Source organism: Leopardus geoffroyi, chromosome X (assembly GCF_018350155.1).
Source record: "Leopardus geoffroyi isolate Oge1 chromosome X, O.geoffroyi_Oge1_pat1.0, whole genome shotgun sequence".
NCBI classification, from domain to species: domain Eukaryota; kingdom Metazoa; phylum Chordata; class Mammalia; order Carnivora; family Felidae; genus Leopardus; species Leopardus geoffroyi.
In genome coordinates, this window is record NC_059343.1 from 97,453,434 (window position 1) to 97,475,528 (window position 22,095).

A 22,095-nucleotide genomic window follows, 5' to 3' on the forward strand; every position below is an offset into this window, starting at 1 on the left:
GAGTTCGACCCCGCATCGGGCTCTGTGCTGACAGCTCGGAGCCTGGAGCCTGCTTCGGATTCTGTGTCTCCCTCCCTCTCTCTGCCCCTCCCCCACTCATGCTCTGTCTCTCTGTCTCAGAAATAAATAAACATTAAAAAAAGAAACTTGTGTTTGGCTTTAAATCTACGCGATGCATGTTTCTGATGTAAAAATGACACATAAGCGTGTCAAAATAAACCCCTGAATACTCACGTCTTGGCTCTTTTCCCTTGCTATGTGAGCTCAGAGAAGTTCTCTCACCTTTGCATATCAGATTCCCTGTCTTTTTACATTCAAGACGGTTGAATGCTATCTCTACCATCTTTTTCTATCTCTAAAGAAATGTAGTCTGTCATTTGAGGAGCAAACTATAATTAGCAAAACAAATAACCTTAACTGTGTTTTCAACTCCTTTCAAAAATCAACCAGAATTGATTCAGGGTCTACCTTGCACGGGGAACAAAGGAAGGCAAGCATATTATGTCATTAATTTTCGAGGAAAGGAGAAAGTATTTCTGTTGCGGGGGGGGGGGGGGGGCGGGGAAGGAGAAAGGAAAAGAAAGAAACGGGTAGCAGATTCAATAAACTGCCACTGTGACAATGACAGAGCCAGGGCCAAAAAAACGGGGTTTCTCAAACTCCAAGCTCAGCACTGCATTCTGCCTTTTCCACAGAAGGTGGAAACTGGGTAAATGAAGCACCTTTAACGGGAGTGTGTGGGAGGGCAGGATCCAAAGCTCCTATGTCCCTCCTTTCTCCTTCATGTGACACGTGCAGACTGCAGGGTCTGCAGATCAAATAGGTCTTCTGTCCCCAGAGAACTCCTCCGTTTGAGCACTGCCTTGGGGACCCTGGAGACAAAAGTGTGTTCTAGGTGGCCTCCCACGGGCTCCGACAGCCACCGGGGCTTGGGAAGGCAAAAAAAAAAAAAAAAAAAAGGAACTTAGCTAAGCCTGACAGATTTGCCAACTCTGGACAATGGCTGATCTCAGACAAGTTCGGACGAAGTTACGTAAGAGTGTTTTCAATAATGTGCCAAGGCAATATCAACGACACTCTCTATATCTAAGGCATGGCTCCTGTCAAGAACAACATCAAGTTTAATTTGAATTCACTCTGCTGTCTGTTATTCTGTTTCCCAGAAAACGGAGTGCTAAGATCAGACCCAGACAGAGTAGGGTTGCATGAGGGACACAGAGCTTCAAATGGCCATGGATGAACCCCAAAGGCAGGTACAGAAACACTAATCCGATGAAAGGGTACAGCTTCCAAGAAAAAGTAAAGGTATACTTTTTTCCTGGTCATTTCAATGTGAAACGAAGCAATGGTCAATAAAAAAAAAAAAAAAAAAAAAAAAAAAAAAATGGGTTGAAGGGGCGCCTAGCCGGCTCAGTCGGTAGAGCATGTGACTCTTGATTTTGGGGTTGTAGGTTCGAGCCCCACATTGGGTATAGAGATTACCTAAAAATAAAACCTTAAAAAAAGCAAAAGTGTTGGGGGGTTGGGAGTTGAAATCTCACACAACACTGATAACTAGAAAGACAAAGGAAAACTTTGCTTTCTGCCTATTTTTTTTATTTAAAAAATTTTTTTTAATGTTTGTTTATTTTTGAGGGAGAGAGACAGAGCGTGAGTGGGAGAGGGGCAGAGAGAGAGGGAGACACAGAACCCAAAGCAGGCTCCAGGCTCCGAGCTGTCAGCACAGAGCCCAACGCGGGGCTCAAACTCACTAACTGTGAGATCACGACCCGAGTCGAAGTCGGATGCTTAACCGACTGAGCCACCCAGGCGCCCCTGTTTTCTGCCTGGTTTTAAAAAGCATCCACATTCATTAAGGCTCTGCATTATTTCATGGGTCCATATTCCTTGTCACCCAAAATAGAACCGAATGTAACCCAAAATAGAACACGACCCAGCTATGGTTCAGGAACCTTTCAAAATTTTACATTGCCTTTTAACACTCTCCCTGCAACTGCATTTGCTGGGAAGATGAAAAGGGAGGGAAATGAAAGATAAGAAAAAGGAGAGAAGTGAAGAGTTTTTAAAGAAAAACTTACTTTTATCCCCTTTCAAGCTCCCAATTCATTTATAGCACTGAACCTATCCGTCAGAATGTATGCATACACCCAAAGTAAGCAGAACTGGCTCGGCCTTAGGGGTCAACGCCATGGGTAGCAGATAAGAAGGCCTGCACAAAACTTAGAGCTATTCCTTTTTATTCATCTGCTGCCCTCTCTAAAAGATCATCGTGGAACTGGTTAACCATTAACTACCTACCATGTATTAGTTTGTCAGGGATTAGTGAACCAGTTAATGGAAACACAGTTAGGACAGGTGACACAGGATAGTCAACCCCCCCCACCCCCCTCCTGCCAACACTCAGGGAGCTCACAATCCAAGGAAGGAGACAGACAGGCAGAAGGTTAAAGGCACAGACTCTGGGGCTGAACTTCCTGGGTCTGAACCCCGCATCCAGGTGCATTAGTGTGTGACTCAGGCACCTTAACATAAACCCTCTGTGCCTCAATTTCTTGTCTGTCGAATGAGAATAATGATAGGGATTATTATGAAAACAAGATAAATTAATATATAGGGCTTGAACCTGGCACAAGGCAAATGCTATTTAAGTATTAGCTATTATAATGACTATTGCCGATGGAACTATTAATACTATTTACTGGGACTTTGATCGTCGCTACCACTACCATAGAAATAAGGTACAGGAGGCGCCCGGGTGGCTCATTCGGTTAAGCGTCCAACTCTTCATTTCTGTTCAGATCGTGACTCAGGCCCTGATCTCACAGTCTGTGCGGAGCCCGCTTGGGGTTCTCTCTCCCTTCCTCTCTCTCTGCCCCTCCTCCACTCGCACTAGAAGCCACCTGCACTTTGTGGCTTCGTGGACCTCCCTCCATCTTCCAAGAGTGTGGCTCTAGCTTGTCTCCATCTTCGTATCTCCTTCCTCTGCCTCTGACTCCTCTTGTGCCCCCGTTAGACCCTTGTGATGACATTGGGCCCATCTCAACCCCGTCATGTCTGCAAAGTCCTTTTTGCCATGTGCAGTTATCAGCCAGAGGGTCTGGGGATTAGGCTGTGGCCATCTTTGAGGGGCCATGATTCTGACGACCACAGGTAGTATTTGTCAGATTTCTTCACTGTAAAGGTATTATTTTTTTTTTCCGTTCCACACTCTTTTCCTCGAAAGTGAGTCAGGAAGTCCAAACTCAAGGCAGGAGGGAGATGAAGTTCTTTTTCTTCGATGGGGAAAATGCATACATATAAACCCACTTACACACACACATACACATATATAAAATTTGGAATTCTGTAAGGAAGATTTGTGTCTTCTCCCTCATTTATTTTTTTCCAATTGCTCATTTCTATCAGTACTGACTCATGGGTAGAAGTCTGAGAAAGGGGTTGGATTAGCACCCAAGAGCACAGAGAGAGGGACAACAGTTAATCCAATCACTCAGCAAATTTTTATTGAGTAAGTAATATGTAAAGGTGATAAATAATAAACACAGAAAGAAGGAAAATGCAGAGATTTAAACTGAGGTGATGTCACACTAAACAGGTGGCTATTTCAGATTGGGTAGTCAAAGAGAATCTCTCAAAGGGAAGAACATTTAAGTGGGGATGTGAAAAGAAGAGCCAGCCACACAAAGACCACGGGGAAGGATGTTCCAGACAAAGGGAACAGCCAGTGCAAAAGCCATTCCGGGAATCTTTCTTCCTTTAAGAATAAACAAACAGAAAAACAGCTAGCACGGGGCCAATGAAAATGTATCGAAAAACGAGGAAAAGATTTGTCATCATAAACACTCAGGGAAAGAGCAGAACTCTGCAAATGCTTTCACATAGGAGCCAGAAAACAATGTCAAAAGCCTCTGACACATTCAAGAGAAGAAGAAAACATGGCCTCAATAAACCAGGAAGAGGAAGTCAAATATGATAACAAGATCACATGAGGAAAGTGTAAATTATATTGGCCAACTGCAAGGAAACTCAACCAGAGTAACAACCAAAATGTACGTTGGAGGGAGTAAACAGATTTGACACAGTATAAAACAACTTCATGAAACAGACGGAAAAAAGATAAATATTAAAGCGAGGCGAGAAAAGATGATACTATATCAATACCCCCAAAGTGGGTGCAAATGTGAACTAAATAGTTCATATTAAGAAATCATTTGTCCCATGGAAGAGTTTATACTTTATAGCTATTGTGTCTCTAACAAGTTTTTATTGGCATGTGAAAATGCTCCTGAGACAACTAAGGAAATTAGCAGGATACAGACATGATATATACAGTATAGAAAACAATGAGTGCTTCCATTTACTGAGAACGTATGTACCATGTGCCAAGACCTATCTTCAAAACATTTTATTTTATCCTCAGAGCAACCCCACGCCGTGATACTATTTTATTTTATGGATGAGAAGACAGACCGAGAGAGGTTAAGAAACCTTTCCAAGTTCACACAGCTGCAAAGGAGCAGAGCTTGATCTTAACTTACATTGGGCCGACTTCAAAGCCTCTGCTCTTAACCACAACTCTGAAACCAGATCCCATTCAATAATTACAAACTCGGTTACATTTTTAAAAACACCAGGGCGACTGGCTGGCTCAGTAGATTAAGTGTCTGACTCTTGGTTTCTGCTCAGGTCGTGATCTCACGGATCGTGGGTTTGAGCCCCATTTCGGGCTCTGTGCTGACAGCACGGAGACTGCTTGGGATTCTCTCTCTCTTTCTGCCCTCTCCTCTCTCTCTCTCTCTCTCTCTCTGTCAAAAATAAATAAACATTAAAAAAAGAATAATGTTTAAAATTTTTTTAAAAATGAAAAAGCATCATAGGACTAGAGTAAAAATCCACCAAGGAGCTAACAGAGATTACCTTAGGTGATTATCTCCACTGTGTATATATAATTTTCTATTTTTAAGTGCTCTACAGTAAACACGTATTGCTTGTAGAGTCAAAACAAAATGGTGGAGAAGGGAATAAAGAACTTTTTAGGCTGGGACTCACGAAAAAAATTTAGACTTGAGATACAAATGTTAAGGTCTTCAGACCTTAACACATAGTTAGAGATTCAGGTGATGGCTGTAGATGAGCCTGCCCAGAAAGAATGTGTAGAATATGTACAGAATTAAAGAAGAGGAGTAAGGGAAGTAATTCCTCTCCCCGGGAACAGAAATAGTTTCTATGGCTTGGAAAACTCCTCTAGATAGATTAGACACGCGACATCACTAATACGTTCGTGTCCTTTGTATGAAGGCACCCAACTCTTCAGCGAGAGGAACAAGTATGCTGTTAAACTGCACATGTGCCCATGGCAATATATTATGACATAATAATGGGTAACCAAAACCTACTGAATAGCTGAGCCAAAATAAAAGTCCATTAGATAAAATGTAACTGGCCTCAGAAATTCACACATTGTCCTCTCATCGTATAATCTTTATAGGCATCTTCCTAGCCTAAGATTTCAGTTTATTATAATCATAGCCTCACTTACTTCAGCAAAGGAAAAACTAGATCCTCATAAGTTTTCAATCCTTAAAAGGCACAGAAAAACATATCTTTCTGAAAGTTTATAAAGCCAAATTACGAAAACAGTAATAAAAGGGCTTATCTTCAAAGACTGGTCATCCTTGAATGTAATCAAACAGCTGTTTATTTATCACCTACTATGTGCTTAGGCTTAATGATATAATTCCAGACTTTTAAAACTAAAAGGAACGATGGTATCTTCCAATCCTTAAATTTTACACAGGAGGACAGTGCTTGACAAATAGTAAAGGATCAATATTTTTAAATATCTAATGAACTGAATCAAACCCTGTGTTCCCTTGACATCATACACTATTAAGAAATAACTATAGGGGCGCCTGGGTGGCTCAGTCGGTTAAGTGTCCGACTTCAGCTCAGGCCATGATCTCACGGTCCGTGAGTTCGAGCCCCGCGTCGGGCTCTGTGCTGACAGCTCAGAGCCTGGAGCCCATTTCGGATTCTGTGTCTCCCTCTCTCTCTGCCTCTCCCCTGTTCATGCTCTGTCTCTCTCTGTCTCAAAAATAAATAAACGTTAAAAAAAATTTTTTTAAAAAGAAATAACTATATATTATGTCGGTTAAAAAAAAAAAGTCTGAGCTTTTTTCTAGAATCTGTACTGAATTTTATGAGCCTATTTTACGATTTTAATGATTATCACTTAATATTCAACTACTTAACTATAAGTAGGGCTTGACTGTGGGAAGCAAAACTACCCAATTTAACCAAATAAAATCATCAGCAACAAATAACTGTTGACAAACGTTGTACGGTCTCAAATATTTAATGCATGCCTATTATGTACAATATTTTGTATTATATATGATATAAACACACAGTAGATATAGTTAGTCACTCGCTTAAAGGACGCCCTTAATGATGGTATAAGCAAAGACATGCTGAAATTACTTTAATGCAGGACCATATGTGATAAAATTTATTGCCCGGGTAAAACCGTTCAGAGGCAAAGAGACCCCACTGATCTGCTTGGATCAATCAAGGAAAGCTTTAGGTAGGGCATGGAATTTGATCGGGGTCTTGAAGAACAGGTGAGATTTCAATAGTAAGAGACAGGAAAAGGCAATCTGGGTGACATTATCAGATTAGCAATTTTATGTCATTAAAAACATTTTTTTTAATGTTTATTTTTGAGACAGAGAGAGAGAGAGAGAGATTGCAAGACTAAAAGCATGAGCAGGGGAGGGGCAGAGAGAGAGGGAGACACAGACTCCGAAGCAGGCTCCAGGCTCTGAGCTGTCAGCACAGGGCCCAATGCAGGGCTTGAACCCAGGAACCGTGAGATCATGACCTGAGCTGAAGTCAGACACTTAACCGACTGAGCCACCTAGGGCCCCTATTTCATTTTTTTAAAGTTTATTTATTTATTTTGAGAGAGAGAGCATGCACCCATGTGCGCGCGCACGAGTCGGGATGGGGCAGAGAGACAGAGGGAGAGACAGAATCCCAAGCAGGCTCCGCGCTGATGGCCATGGAGCCCGAGGCGGGGCTCGATCTCGCGAACCACGAGATCATGACCTGAAGTGAAATTACGCCTAATTAACCGACTGAGCCACCCAGGCGCAATTAGCAAAGATCACTTTGACTAGAATGTGAAGAATCTAGTTGAACAGCAAATACTGTCAAATTTACCCTTCAATATTTCACAACTCCGTCTACAAAGACGGAGTTCCCTCCTGACCTCACCTTTGTTTCAGATGCTCCTCGTGTCTTATACCGGCTACTACAATAGCCACCTGACCGGCAGGGAACCACGTGTTAGCGTTCACTGCTCTAGCGCTAACACCTGGCCCAGTGAGTGGTACATGATACTTGTTAAAGGGATGGCAACCTTATTATGTAGAGTCCAGCACTCTGTTTCCTGTATTGCAAGTACCAGACAATTATTTTACACCGTGGTTGATTTATCACAGTACTTTTAGAAAACCGGAACACCGTCAGCTTTGCACATCGTTGCAGAGATCCTTATTAGGGCTAGGAACCCCATCAAAAACTACCACCAACACAACACCAAAGGGGTGACTCTTAGCACCGTGTGCCCTCTCAGACATGACCGTAATGTGTTGGGAGGATGACGCTCAGATAGAAATGCCGTTCGCGGCGAAGTAAGCCACGTGTGGCCGATCTTTCCCAATACCTCATGAGTCGCGGGACTGAAACTTCAGATAGGGTAAAACGTACGATGAACGGTAGATTGCAAGACTAAAAGCATCTAAGACTCGTAAGAGGTTAATGTCCTTTTGTATTGGCGCCCCCACCCTTAATTCTTTTTCTTTCTACACGCTTTGTTAATTTTGCATAGCACTTTTCTGCAATATGTATTTTTCTATCCGACCCTACCCCTACATTCACCAAAATATAAACTCAATGAGAACAAAAGATTCATCACTTTTTACCATATTTCAGCACAAGAGAGTGTTTAGTACTTAGTGATCACAGAGCACGTGTTTGTTGAATTACACACAGAAGAAATTGTTAGATTTTTTTTTTGATTAGCAATTACTATATGCCAGACATTGTGTTAAGCAATGGGGATACATTTCTTTAATACATTCATTATCTTATTTGAATAATTACTTTAAATTCCTGTTAAATTTATATAATAATTTGGGAAGAGTTCAGGTTTTTGTTTTGTTTTAAGTAGGCTTCATGCCCAATTGTGGAGTTTGAATTCGTGACCCTGAGATTAAGTAAGACCTAAGCGGAGATCGAGTCAGATGCTTAACTGACTGAGCCACCCAGGCGCCCCAAAAGGTACTGTTTCTTAATTTATTTAAAATTTTTTTTTTAACGTTTATCTATTTTTGAGAAGAGAGAGACAGAGCATGAGTGGGGGAGGAGCAGAGAGAGAGGGAGACACAGAATCCGAAGCAGGCTCCAGGCTCTGAGCTGTCAGCACAGAGCCCGACGCGGGGCTCGAACTCATGGACCGTGAGATCACGACCTGAGCCAAAGTCGGACGCTTAACCGACTGAGCCACCGAGGCGCCCCCAAAAGGTACTCGTTCTTCATTTTTACCTTATATCCCACTACTTTTTAGCACTCATTAGAGTTCTATCAACTAAGAAGTTGTTTTTAAGTCTTACCTTTCATAGGTACATAAGCCTATCTTCTAAAACTTGATCACTTTTTTTTCTTGGCTCTTCCTTTCCATTACCTATGCTACTTTACTGACATTGGCCAGAACTTATAAATATATATTAAGTAATAATGGTTGTAGGTATCTTTGTTTTGTTTCTGCCTATGGAACTACTCCCACATTTGACATTAAGTATGATGCTGTGTTGTTGGTTTTAGAGAGAGAATTCTTTTTCTTGTTAAGAAAGCAAGCTTCCATCACATTTTCTTAAATGTATTTTTTAAGAGGCACCTGGGTGGCTCAGTGGGTTAAGCATCCGTAGTTTTGAGTCAGGTCATGATCTCACAGTTTGTGAGTTTGAGCCCCGCGTCGGGCTCTGTGCTGACAGCTCAAGAGCCTGGAGCCTGCTTCGGATTCTGTGTCTCCCCCTCTCTCTGCTCCTCCCCTGCTCATTCTCTCTCACCTTCTCTCTCTCAAAATAAATAACCTTTTTAAAAAAATAAAAAAAATAAATGTTTTTTTTTTGTAATCTCTATACCCAACATGGGACCCAAACTCAGAGTCGCATGCCCTACCGACTAAGCCAGCCAGGCGTCCCTCACATTTTTATTCTTAAAACGGGTGCTGAATTTTTTCAAACACCTTCACCATTTCTTCTTTTAAGGAGATCTATCAACAGGATGCATCGTATGACTTTCACAGTATTAAACAATTAACACTCTCGGATGAAACATTCTCAGTCACAGAGGGTTAATTTTTTGCATACATTCCTAAATGTGTTTGGGTTATATTTTATTTCGAATCCATAATTGATCTATAATTTGTGTACACAAACAAGCAACCTTTTTCTCAGATTTTGATACCTGAATTCTGCAGCATCATAAAATGAATGGGGCAGTTTTCCATCATTTTCTATGCTCTGAATCATTTTATTAAGTATCAGAATTATCGGTTTCTTTCAAAGAAGTCTTATTAATTTATTTATTTATTTAAAAAAAATTTTTTTTTCAACGTTTATTTATTTTTGGGACAGAGAGAGACAGAGCACGAACGGGGGAGGGGCAGAGAGAGAGGGAGACACAGAATCGGAAACAGGCTCCAGGCTCTGAGCCATCAGCCCAGAGCCCGACGCGGGGCTCGAACTCACGGACCGCAAGATCGTGACCTGGCTGAAGTCGGACGCTTAACCGACTGCGCCACCCAGGCGCCCCAAAGAAGTCTTATTTATAATAAGAAAGATTAGAACAGCAGGAAATCAAAAGTCGCTGTGTTATAAACTAGTCACACAACTATTCCTTTTGCCTTGTCAAGTATGGCTCAGGTTCCAATTCAGTTACCTCGTCATGTACAAAGGTATTAACTTAGAATTAAAACTACAAAAAGACTCAGGGCGCCTAGGTGGCTCAGTCGGTTAAGCGGTTGACTTCGGCTCAGGTCATGATCTCAAGGTTTGTGGGTTCGAGCCCCGCATCGGGCTCTGTGCCGACAGCTCAGAGCCCGGAGCCTGCTTTGGATTCTGGGTCTCCCTCTCTCTCTGCCCCTCCCTTGCTTGTGCTCTGTCTCTTAAAAATAAATAAACGTTAAAAAAAAAATTTTTTTTTAATAAAAAAAAACTACAGAGACTTTTCTTTTATAAAGTGTTCTTATTAACTATTCAGATTCTTTGGTTTCTGGTCAAGAATGAACTTATAATGTGAGGGCTAAAACCATAACATTTCAGGAAGAAAGCCTCAAATTTGGGACGGCAAGGGTTTCCTGGCTAAGATGCAAAAAGCATGAGTATAAAAGAAAAAAAGGATCAATTGAACTTCAGCGAAATAAAAAAAAAAATTCCGCTCATCAAAAGCCACAAAAATGGGATGGCAAGCCACAGACTGGAAGAAAATATTTATGATGCAATATATCTAAATATTCAGAATAAACTTAAAAACTCCTCAAATGCAAAAAGAAAACAACAAGCCAAATTTTAAAATGGGCAAAGGATTCGAACAGATACTTCTAAAAGATAGACAAATAGCTAATACACATATGAAAATATACTCGCATCATTACACATGAGGAAAATGCAAAGTGAAATCCATAATGAGAAGCCACTGCATACTCAAGAGAATGGCTAAAATTAAAAAGGGTACCCGGGGCGCCTGGGTGGCGCAGTCGGTTGGGCGTCCGACTTCAGCCAGGTCACGATCTCGCGGTCCGTGGGTTCGAGCCCCGCGTCGGGCTCTGGGCTGATGGCTCAGAGCCTGGAGCCTGTTTCCGATTCTGTGTCTCCCTCTCTCTCTGCCCCTCCCCCGTTCATGCTCTGTCTCTCTCTGTCCCAAAAATAAATAAATGTTGAAAAAAAAAAAAATTAAAAAAAAAAAAAAAATAAAATAAAAAAAAAAAATAAAAAGGGTACCTAGGCGTGCCTGGCTGGCTCAGTCAGTAGAGCATTCGACTCTTGATCTCAGGATCGTGAGTTCAAGCCCCATGTTAGGTGTGGAGCCTAGTTAAAAGTAAATAAAAAACAATGGGGTGCCTGGGTGGCTCAGTTGGTTAAGCGTCCGACTTTGGCTCAGGTCATGATCTCGCGGTCCGTGAGTTTGAGCCCCGCGTCGGACTCTGTGCTGACAGCTCAGAGCCTGGAGCCTGCTTCAGATTCTGGGTCTCCCTCCCTCTCTGCCGCTTCCCCACTCTCACTTTGTCTCACTATGTCTCTCAAAAATAAATAAATGTAATAAAAAAATTAAAAAATAAAGACCGTCTTTAAAAAGAAAGAAAGAAAGAAAGAAAGAAAGAAAGAAAGAAAGAAAGAAAGAAAGAAAGAAAGAAAAGAAAAGAAAAGAAAATGGATAAACAAATTGTGGTATAGTTAAAAAAAAAAAAGGAATGCCACACAGCAGTAAAATAGAAATAACTACTGATACCTGCAGGGATCACGATAAATTTCAAAAACATTATTTCAAAATTTCAAAAAATCTAAAGAAGCCATACACTAAAGAATTCAACAGTGTGTCTCACTCCATTTACATGAAGTTCAAGAACAAGCAACACTACCACATTAGTCAGCATAATCGTTCTCTTCAGAAGGAGTGGAGGCGACAGAAAGACTAGAAAGGGGAACAAGGTAATTCTCTGGCGGGGTGGAATTGTTTTATATCTTGCTCTGAGCTGTGGTAACCTGGATGTGTGCATGCGTAAAAAACGATCGAGATGTGTATTTACGTGCTTGCATATTTTACTGCATTTAATTATAGCTCCATAAAAAGTAATGGAAACAAATTCAAGTATGCTATAACTACCTCCGTTATTGACTTGACCTTTGGAAGTCAGCCCTTGCACTATTTCCTCTTCCAAATGTGTGTTATAGACCCTCCTACTCAGCGGTGCTTGGACCCCACAGACTCAATGCACTGTTAGGAATTCACCCCCTCCCCCCGGTTAGTCTTTTCTTCTCTCTTTTCCCTCAACATGGCCACACATTATTCCTGCTATGACTTACTTGCTTTCTGTGTCTCTGAAGAAGTCTACCTTACGGCACCTTGCCCACACGACAGTACACATTTCAACCAACAGGCACCCTTCATATATTATTTCCCTAATAGGATTATTATGTAAAATCCTTAGTATTGTATCTGTCGAATAACTGACTTTATATACGTCCCTTTCTTACTTCGAACTTTTCTGTCTTTTCATGTTCTTCTAAGATGCACCTATTTTAAAGCATATCAGAATTCAGAAACACAATATTATATTTCCAAATAGTTAAAATCCCACATTTACGTTTCAAGAATAGCACCAACATTCCATGCATTATTTGCCAAGCTCTCTCTCTCTCTCTCTCTCTCTCTCTCTCTCTCTCTCCATACCCCACAGACACCTATGTAATCCTTAAAACAACCAATATTATTATGCCCAATTCATAGATGAGAAAGTTAAGGTACTTGTGCAATTAAGAAATTTGCACAAGTCTAGACGACTAGTAAGTGTTTGAGCCATGATGTACACAACTCCAGCATATTATTTCAAACGATTCACCCAAACCATACAATTCAACTATTGGGAATAAGGGATACTCTTTCACACCTACAAAGCAAAGGCTACGTTTCTTTAAACCATGACTTTAAAATCACAAGTTGTCAGAGAAAGTTCTGAATTTCTCATTACAGCCTGAGAAAAGCTTTAACTGGATTTTTGAATAACAGAAATGTACAATCACAGGGCAGTGCTATTTTAAAAACTACTTGGTTGAGACATCTATTGTCAAGCAATGGATACCCGTATGTATTCACCGATCTGCTTAAAACAAAAACTTCAAGTCAATGGCTCCATTTACTGAATGTCAGGGGGTCACAACTCACACTAATTATGATTTCCAATTTTACTCTCTACTTTTTTGTCAGCTCAGAACCCATGGTCACTGACATGTTCTTCATTCCATCTCTCATTCCTTTGTTCATTCTTTTGTTCCCTCACGCAGCAAATAGTGTATATTAATCCAGGCATTCAACACATATTCATTAAGTACCAACTTCAGGTATAAACACAGGCAGAAGAGACATTATATAACTTATAAGGCAAATTGCTTCCATAAATATACCGGTTACGGAGTATTGCAGCAACTGATTCCCCTCTATGAAGATGATCCATCATCTCTAAAACTGGGATAATGACCTGTTCAGGAGGAAAAGAAGTCAATATTTACTATAAAAATCAATACTAAAATTTTCAAATTATTCTATCTATGTAATACGTGACACATTTTGTGACCGAAAGACAAAAATGTACGTCCATGTTCCTGACGTCCATATTCTAGCTTATGAAAATTAAGAAAACGAAGAACGTTAAAGGAATTGAATCTGCAATTGTTAAATTATCTTCAAAATTCCAGAGTGGCTCATTAGACAGTATCAACTACATTTCTGGTGAAATCATTAGAATAACAACCAGGTACACAGGAAGTTCAATTAACCCTAAGGAGACCTGAGATCCTGCATGAAGTTGGGGGAGACCAGAGATGTTGGAGGTGAAGAGTGGAGGCCAACATTTGCCAAGGAGATACACAGCCCTACATCCCACGTTACCAGGAGCACACAAAGTCTCAAAAGCCCGTAAGCAGGGCCCACAATTTTAGAAGTGGTTGGTCCGAATTAAAGCTAGAAAGGTATAATAAGATTTTGAAAGCTTCAAAATACAGAATAGGTAACAGGGGGGTTGTTTTCTTGATCTGGACTGAATTTTTATTTCGGTGGTGGTTTTTTAATGGAAAAAGAGCAGGTGGGGTTACAGCAAACTAAGTCTAATATACTGTTTCCAGTAAATGTGAATGCTTTGCATGGGAGATGTAGAGTATATTTCACGTGCTCTATTGATTTCAAATATATTGGGAAGCAGGAATGTATATTTTAGTTAAAGGTTTCTTGTTGATAAAATCAATTTACTGCACTGGGGAGATAAAGATGTAGACTATGCAATTTAGTTTGTTTATATAGTTGTTTGTAATGAAGCTATGTAAAGACCTAAAATAACTAAGCTAGAGAAAAAGGTTCTCTTCATTGTTTCCTGCCTTCTATTTCTTGGGTCTTCATAATTCTAAAAAAAAAAAAAAAATCAAATGGCAATATAGCATTTATATTTATTTACACAATCATATTTTCTGTTATTACAAGAAACTGAGTAGACTCAATGAAAAAAAGTTTTAAGCATCTCAAAATCAACTGACCTTTGACTTACCTTTTCCAAAAATGTTAAAGCGGTGAGAGAATTTTGAGGTGTTGAGAAACTTTTTTACATTTTAGTTTAGAAAGAGACCGTGCAAGCAGGGGAAGAGGGGCAGAGGGAGAGAGAGAGGGGGGGGATTTCAAGCAGGTTTCACGCCCTGCACAGAGTCCAACGTGGGGCTCAATCCCACGACCCTGGGATCACGCATGGCCTGAGCGGAAACCAAGAGTCAGACGCTCGACTGCCTGAGCTACCCAGGCGCCCCAGAGGTGTTGAGAAATTTTAATTGTTTTTTTTTAGGCTCTACAACTGTTTTTTTAGAAGATGTGCCAAGAGGTAAACAGCCATAGCTAGATTGTTCTTAGGAATCTGGCAATGTGAAAATAAATAATTCATGTCTCTTTTCATCAACTACATCTAGAGTGGAATACATAGGTCCTCAGAATGAGGTATTAGAACTTTCACTTGATCCCACGGTTTCAATGAATCCACTGGCTGCACTATATCTCAGAGTCTGGGGCTTTCCCATCCAAAGCCTCCAGATAATAAACCTCTGGTTTCCCAAGGCACAGACTAGTGGATGTCGTCGGGACATGGAACTCCACCCACTTACTATAAAGACTTTCAAAGAACAGCCCACATTTTCAATCTCAAGATTTATTCCTGCCTTCTGCAGACCAGATGCCTCTGAGTCTGGAAATATGAGGAGTTCTATGGGAAGAATATGTTGGTTTCTCCCAAAAGTTCGTGTCGGGAGAGATTCTGAAGTTGTAACTTCCTCTGACCAGGTAAAAGATTAGTTTAAACTACACGATTGTCAATGTTTCCACTCCTGTTCTTTGTCCTTTCGAATTTTTCCATTTCTTCAGTCTCGCGTTAGTGAACTTAGGAAGGGAGAGGAAGTAAACAATGTAAACAGTGATCCATTTATGCAAGATTTAACTAAAACTAGCTGTTTTCAATCAAGGAATCTGTATGACCAAATATATATATTAGGAAATTAACACTGCTGGGGTGCCTGGGCGGTTCAGTCAGTCAAGCATCTCACTCTTGATTTCGGCTCAGGTCCTGATCTCACGATCATGAGATCGAGCCCTGCATTGGGCTCCGTGCTGAGTATGGAGCCTGCCTGGGATTCTCTCTCTCCCTCTCTCTTTTCCCCTCCCCCTATTTGTGCTCTCTCTCTCAAAAGAAATAAATAAACATTAAAAGAAAAGTTAACACTACTTGCAATGTGGGGGTAGATCAGAGAGAGAGAGAGAAACTACAAGTTTCCAGAGACTAGTTCAGAAACTACTAGACCAGTTCAGAAACCACTCCCATAGTCAAAGTATGAATTAAGAGCACAGAGAAGAGCTATGGGGATCACCAGGGAAAACCAGGACCCGGGACTCACAGATATTAAAGGGATAAGGTGACAGCAAAGACAATATCTATTTAAGTAACTGGGGAAATGGTAATGGTATCAAGCGAGGCAGGGTATAGCAAAAAAGGAAAAATACCACAAGGAAGGAGAACAATGGTTTGGTGTAGACACACCGAAGTACTCTAGGGCACACCAGATAGCACCAAACAGACAACTGAAGACAGAAAGCGTCTAAACCTTGATTTAGATCGGAAGTAGAAATGAAAATACAAGGATATGCAGCCAGTTAAGAGCTGGAGTAATGAAATTGGGAAATATTCCTCAGAAGCGCATTCGCCATGAGAAAGGGTAATCCCCAAAACACTGCTGTGCAAGGAACCAAGGAAGATAAGCTGGCAGAGAGAGAGAGAAAATAGGTAGGAGGGAAACTAAGAGAAATGTGTGATTAAAGCTAAGGAAGGAGGCGGGTTCCGAAGAATAGTGGCTGGAGGGGATTCGACTGTTTCAAGTTCTGCCCAGAACGAGTGAGCTACCAGCTAACTGATTCGACAGCTATAAAGTCAGTGATTACCTTTTTTTTTCAACAGTAGTTTGAACACAGGTGGGGAGAACCACACTGCAGTGGTTTGAAAAATACGTCAAACATGAACAGGGGCACCTGGTTGGCTCAGTCAGAAGAGCATGTGACCCTTGATCTAAGGGGTCGTGAGCTCGAGTCCCACATTGGGTGTAGAGATTACTAAAAAACAATAATAATAACGAACTTAAAAAAAAAACCAACACAAAATAAATTCTTTCAAGAACTCGCAAGGAACTCAAATTCGTCCAGGAATTACTCGATGGTAATGACAGCCATCGAGCAAGCAAGGCGAAAGAAAGGATGAAATAAGCAGGGAACAATCGGGTAGCCATTTAGAAAAATAAATAAGTTTATCCTACTGCACATCACATTAGGGCATCCTAAATAAATGCCAGATAGATCAAAGGGATAAAATGAAACTCTGAAACAGTACCAAAGAGAATCCAAGTGAAATTACTTATAATCATGCAGTAGAGAAGGTAAGCAGGACCCCAAGTTGAGGAACCATAAGAGAAAAAAAGCCGTTAAGTGTAATTATACAAAAAAATTAGAACTGTGTGCTTTAAAAAATATCACAAGGCCAAATGGCATTTGATGAACTAGGAAAGACACATTCACCACGCACACATGAGAGACAACAAAGGGCCAATGATTTTAGCTTACACACACACACACACACACACACACACACATACACACACACAATCAATAAAAACTGTAAGATATTATAGTCATATAAATACAATGTGCACGTAAAAAATGCAATTAAAAACATACAAATTGAAATGAGGCATTGATTCCCCCATGAAATTCACACACACACATGTACAAAGTCTGTTTATGTCCATTATTGGTGAGAGGGAATAGAAGTTTGGGAGGAATGTTCACTTGCCATTCTATACTTTTCTGTTCAACTTGTTTCGAAATAGAAGAATAAAGAGGAGCCAGCAAAAGAAATAAGGAGGTGTGGCCACGAGGTAGGAGAAAGGAAGGTGTGGTAACCTAGACGGTTAAATCAAGTGTAATATAAAGAAAGAAGTGATCAAGTGTGTCAGATACTGCTGAGAGGTGAAGTGAGGAACTGAGAAATTACAACACGATTTGGTAACATGGAGGTCAATGGACACCTTGATAAGAGTGGTTTACATGGAATGGTGAAGAAAATGGCTGATTAGCATGGGTTCAAGAGAGAATGAAAGAGAGGAAACGAGTACATGAAACTCTTGCAGAGTTGCACTTTAATAAGGAGCACAAAAAATAGGTGGCAGTTGGAGGGGCGATATAGGGTGGAGGTAGATGTTTTGTTCTGTTTTACTTATTTATTCACTCATTCATTCATTTTTAAGTAGGCTTCGTGCCCAGTGTGGAGCCAACGTGGGGCTTGACCTCACAGCCTTGAGATCAAGACCTGAGCTGAGATCAAGAGTTGGATGCTTAATCAACTGAACCACCGAGGAGCCCCTGTCTTATTTTGTTTTGATAATGGGGGATACTAGGGCAGGTAAAACCGAAAAGCATGACATTATACAAATGTAAACTGAAGAGGTACAATATTATGTTATAAATTTCAAAAGCACGTAAGACAATACGTGTGTGGATTCATATATGGATATACACATACACACATATGAATACAGAAAAAGCATTAAAATATTCATGGGGATGATAACCCCCCAATTTGGGATAGTGTTACCTCAGGAGAGAAAAGGGGAGAAATGCAATTGAGGAGGGACAGACTATCTAGTTGTGTTCAAGGGACAAGGTAGCCCTGTTCCTCCGCTATTTTAACTCCTCCCCGAGGAGAGAGAGGCTAACAGCTTCACCTGTATTTAACACTTTAATAGGTATGTGAAAAAAAAGATGGCAAAATGTTAAGGTATCACAGCTAAGTGGTGGGCATAGGAGGGCTCGTTATACTGGTCTCTGTACTTTTTTGTATGTTTGAAATATTTTCATAAAAGGAAACAAAACAGCATAGTACATGAAAGTGGGGACCATGTGGATGAGCAGACAAGATATGACATATAAAGGCCCGCAGATATAGATGGACAGAATGCTTCCAAAGATTAAGGAAAAAGACAGGACAACAACAGATGCAGACATGCATTATAATGAAAAAGACACACGTCTCCACAGTCATGACATTCTCACGAATACAAGGAAAACTGATCATGACGCAGAGCACACACCTGACAAAGACATAATTGTGGTTTTGCCCTTAGAATGTTCTACTTAGTGCACCAGAAATGAAACAGATAAGACTGTTTTGGATTGTTGCAATAACTTGCATCAGTTCAACCAATTTTACTCTGAAGCGTTTAAGTGATTCACAAGTCTAATATTTCACACAAACCTATCATATGTTTAGATGATATTTCAAACAGAGATCTCCAGTTTTGGACTTAGCATTTAATTAAAATCCACTGTCTCACTCTTTCCCACTCTGCCCAAGAGCCAATAGCTTTAAAAATAATGAGATTTGATGGGGCGCCTGGGTGGCGCAGTCGGTTAAGCGTCCGACTTCAGCCAGGTCACGATCTCGCGGTCCGTGAGTTCGAGCCCCGCGTCGGGCTCTGGGCTGATGGCTCAAAGCCTGGATCCTGTTTCCGATTCTGTGTCTCCCTCTCTCTCTGCCCCTCCCCTGTTCATGCTCTGTCTCTAACTGTCCCAAAAATAAATAAACGTTGAAAAAAAAAAATTAAAAAAAAAAAAAAAAAAATAATGAGATTTGAGGGGCACCTGGGTGGCTCAGTCGGTTGAGCATCCAGCTTCAGCTCAGGTCATGATCTAACGGTTCGTGAGTTCGAGCCCCGCATCGGGCTCTGTGCTGACAGCTGGAGCCTGGAGCCTGCTTCGGATTCTGTGCCCTCTCTCTACCCCTTCCCCACTCATGCTCTGTCTCTCAAAGATGAATAAACATTACACAAAAATTTTTTTAATTAAAAAAAATAAAAATAAAAAAAATAATGAGATTTGAGAAATGTCTAACCAATCTTACACCATGAAAGGTAAACACTGCTGATGAATTAACCTTATGTTACAGAAAACAAACCCAGAGTGTCTGGGATCATCTGCCTTCAAATAAAATTTTGTTAAGCACACTGATAAGAAAAGCAGACAGAAAAGATCAGTGAAAAGTGTAATACACTACAAAATTGAAAAAGGGCACCGTGTAGAAAAACTGTGCATAATGGTACTTCTCTCAATCAAGCAGTACAAATTCAAAATCACCTTGAAATTGCAAAGAGTGGCGTTTAAGAAATAGAATTGTATTCTCTGGGACAAGTTTTAAAAATGTCACAGAGTGTTAAGACTATCAAATCTTTCAGCTTTCACAGAGGAAAGACACCACACTCGCCTCCCACCCATGGCACTGAAGACGCCCTCCTACCCTAAACACGTCAGTCCTAGATGTTGAGCTGGGTGGTGATTTTTCCCCCCTTGAGTAAATCTGGAACTGGAGCGGATTGTGTAGGATGCTCCCACATATGCACCCATAAGAACATCTGCAACACTAAAAATAATAAAGGTTGTGCCGTCTTAAAGGTTGCAGCTGTACTGGATTTCAGAACATTTATGCGAGTGATCAACTTGCCTGCTTTCCTCCTTATCAGCATTTTTGTGCTGTAACGAGGGGGTCCAGAGAGGTAGAACAGCTAGTTGTTGGCCTAAACTCCTACCAAAAAGGCTCGATCCCTCATGTCCCAGAAGTTTCTCCCTTTCCCCTGGCTGCATGCCAGGATGCACTGTCCTTGACAATTTCAGTTTTCTTCCAAAAGTCACAGAGGCGATCTGCCCACGGACCAACATGTGGTCATTACCATTACAACTTACACCATGCAGTTCCACTGCCTCTTACAACAGTACCACTCTTCCCCCCGCCCTTTTTTTTTTTAACGTTTATTTATTATTTTTGAGAGACAGAGACAGAGCATGTGCGGGAGAGGGGCAGAGAGAGGGGGAGACACAGAAACTGAAGTAGCTCCAGGCTCTGAGCTGTCAGCACAGAGCTGGACACGGGGCTCGATCCCATGAACCGTGAGATCATGACCTGAGCTGAAGTCAGATGCTCAACCGATGGAACCACCCAGGCGCCCCTCTATCTGGTTTTTCTAATAGTGGTTGCCCTCTTGTAACAAGGGCTAAACTTTCTCTAATGGATGTTTAAAGGTCAACTGCCAAGCTTTAGCTGTCTTTGTCTCCTTCAATGTTACAGTGTTATAACTCTTATCTACCGGAGTGACACTGTCATGTTTCATATTGAATCATACCTCTCTCTGCTACCCACCAAAATCCTTACCCTAAATTATACACTCAGTCTCCCTCACTCAATCTCCCTGTCACTAAGGTTTCGTTTCCCCCATTCACCTGGTCAGGGAATAGTGCATTTCTCACCATTCCTGTCTACAGTCTTACTTTTGGAAGTTAGCAATCTGTCTCAGCCTCTTCAGTCAAAGTCCATTCTACATAATTCATTAAGCACTGTTACACAAACATCTTGCAAGAAAAAAAAGAAATGAGAAAAGAAAATATGGGCAAGGGGCGCCTGGGTGGCTCAGTCAGTTAAGCATCCAACTTTGGCTCAGGTCATGATCTCGCGGTTCTTGAGTTCGAGCCCCGCGTCGGGCTCTGTGCTGACAGCTCGGAGCCTGGAGCCTGCTTTGGATTCTGTGTCTCCGTCTCTCTCTACCCCTTCCCTGTTCACTCAGGCTCTCTCTTTCTCTCTCTCTCTCTCTCTCTCTCTCTCTCTCTCAAAAATAAACATTTAAAAATTAAAAACCAAAAAAAAAAAAGAAAATATGGGCAAGAAAAAATAAAAATCATTATTTACATCAGTGGTCCACAAACTTTGAGTATGTAGCAGAATCCTCTAGAAAGCGAGATAAACCGAGATTGCTGGGCCTCAACCCCAGCATCCAGCGTTTCTCATTCAACTGATGTGGGATAGGTCTAGAGAATTTTTTCTTTTTTTTTTTTTAAATATTTTATTTTAAGTGATCTCTACACCCAATGTGGGGCTCAAACTTACAACCCCGAGATCAAGAGTTGCATGTTCTACTGACGGAGCCAACTGGGTGCCCCAAGAATATGCTTTTCAAAGAAGTTCACAAGGGCTGTTCCTGCTGGGAGACCACGGGTCACACTTTAAGAATTAATGACTGACAGATAACATCGTTTTTATAGAGAGCTTAGAAGAATCAACTGGAAAACTAATACAGTAAAATGCCCACTACAGCAAAATCAGCCCCATAAAGACCAAGACGTCTTCTCTTCCAACAAAATTTGTAAACTACCTAGGAATGAGGTTAAAAATGAAACCCGGAAGACTTACAAACAATAAAATTTTACTGGTTTGTAAAACCATAAAGGACGTGAATAAATGGATACATGGATAAATATATACAAATATCGAATAGAAAAACTCAACATCACAAAGATGCGAAGTTCCCTCAAAATTCATATAGAAATTCAACACAATTCCAATCACATTGGCAAAGGGTCCTAAGTTCTTTTTGGTGGCAGAGGATGGCTATTTTGTATGTTGAATCCTCAGTTCACTGGAAAAAGAAAATCACCCAAAATGTTTTAAAACAGAAAAATAAGGGACGATGCAACCTTTTGCAGTCGATAGTACAATGTACTGTAAAGTTACGGTAACTATAACCGTGTGGTACCAGTATGGGGACAGAGGGATCCATAGAATAAAGTCCCCAAACAGATCCAAGTGCTTATGGTTATTAGCTATGTGGAGAAAGTGGTACTCAGGTTGGGTAACAAAAA

At 40.9% G+C, this 22,095-nt stretch overlaps 1 protein-coding gene across 5 annotated transcripts in view; it reads right to left on the minus strand.

The window, feature by feature from the left end:
• The window catches only part of KLHL13 (kelch like family member 13), a 205,091-nt gene that overhangs the window by 111,151 nt on the left and 71,845 nt on the right, over positions 1–22,095 (minus strand). For 3 of the 5 annotated variants that reach the window (XM_045473077.1, XM_045473078.1, XM_045473079.1), the window contains one exon: positions 13,248–13,321. The exons of 1 other annotated variant lie outside the window; for it this stretch is intronic. In XM_045473077.1, coding sequence (XP_045329033.1) covers positions 13,248–13,300 — 53 coding nt within the window. In that variant the 5' untranslated portion in view covers positions 13,301–13,321. Of the gene's footprint in view, positions 1–13,247; positions 13,324–22,095 lie in introns of those variants that run through there. One more of the 5 variants, XM_045473082.1, reaches the window with a different exon arrangement.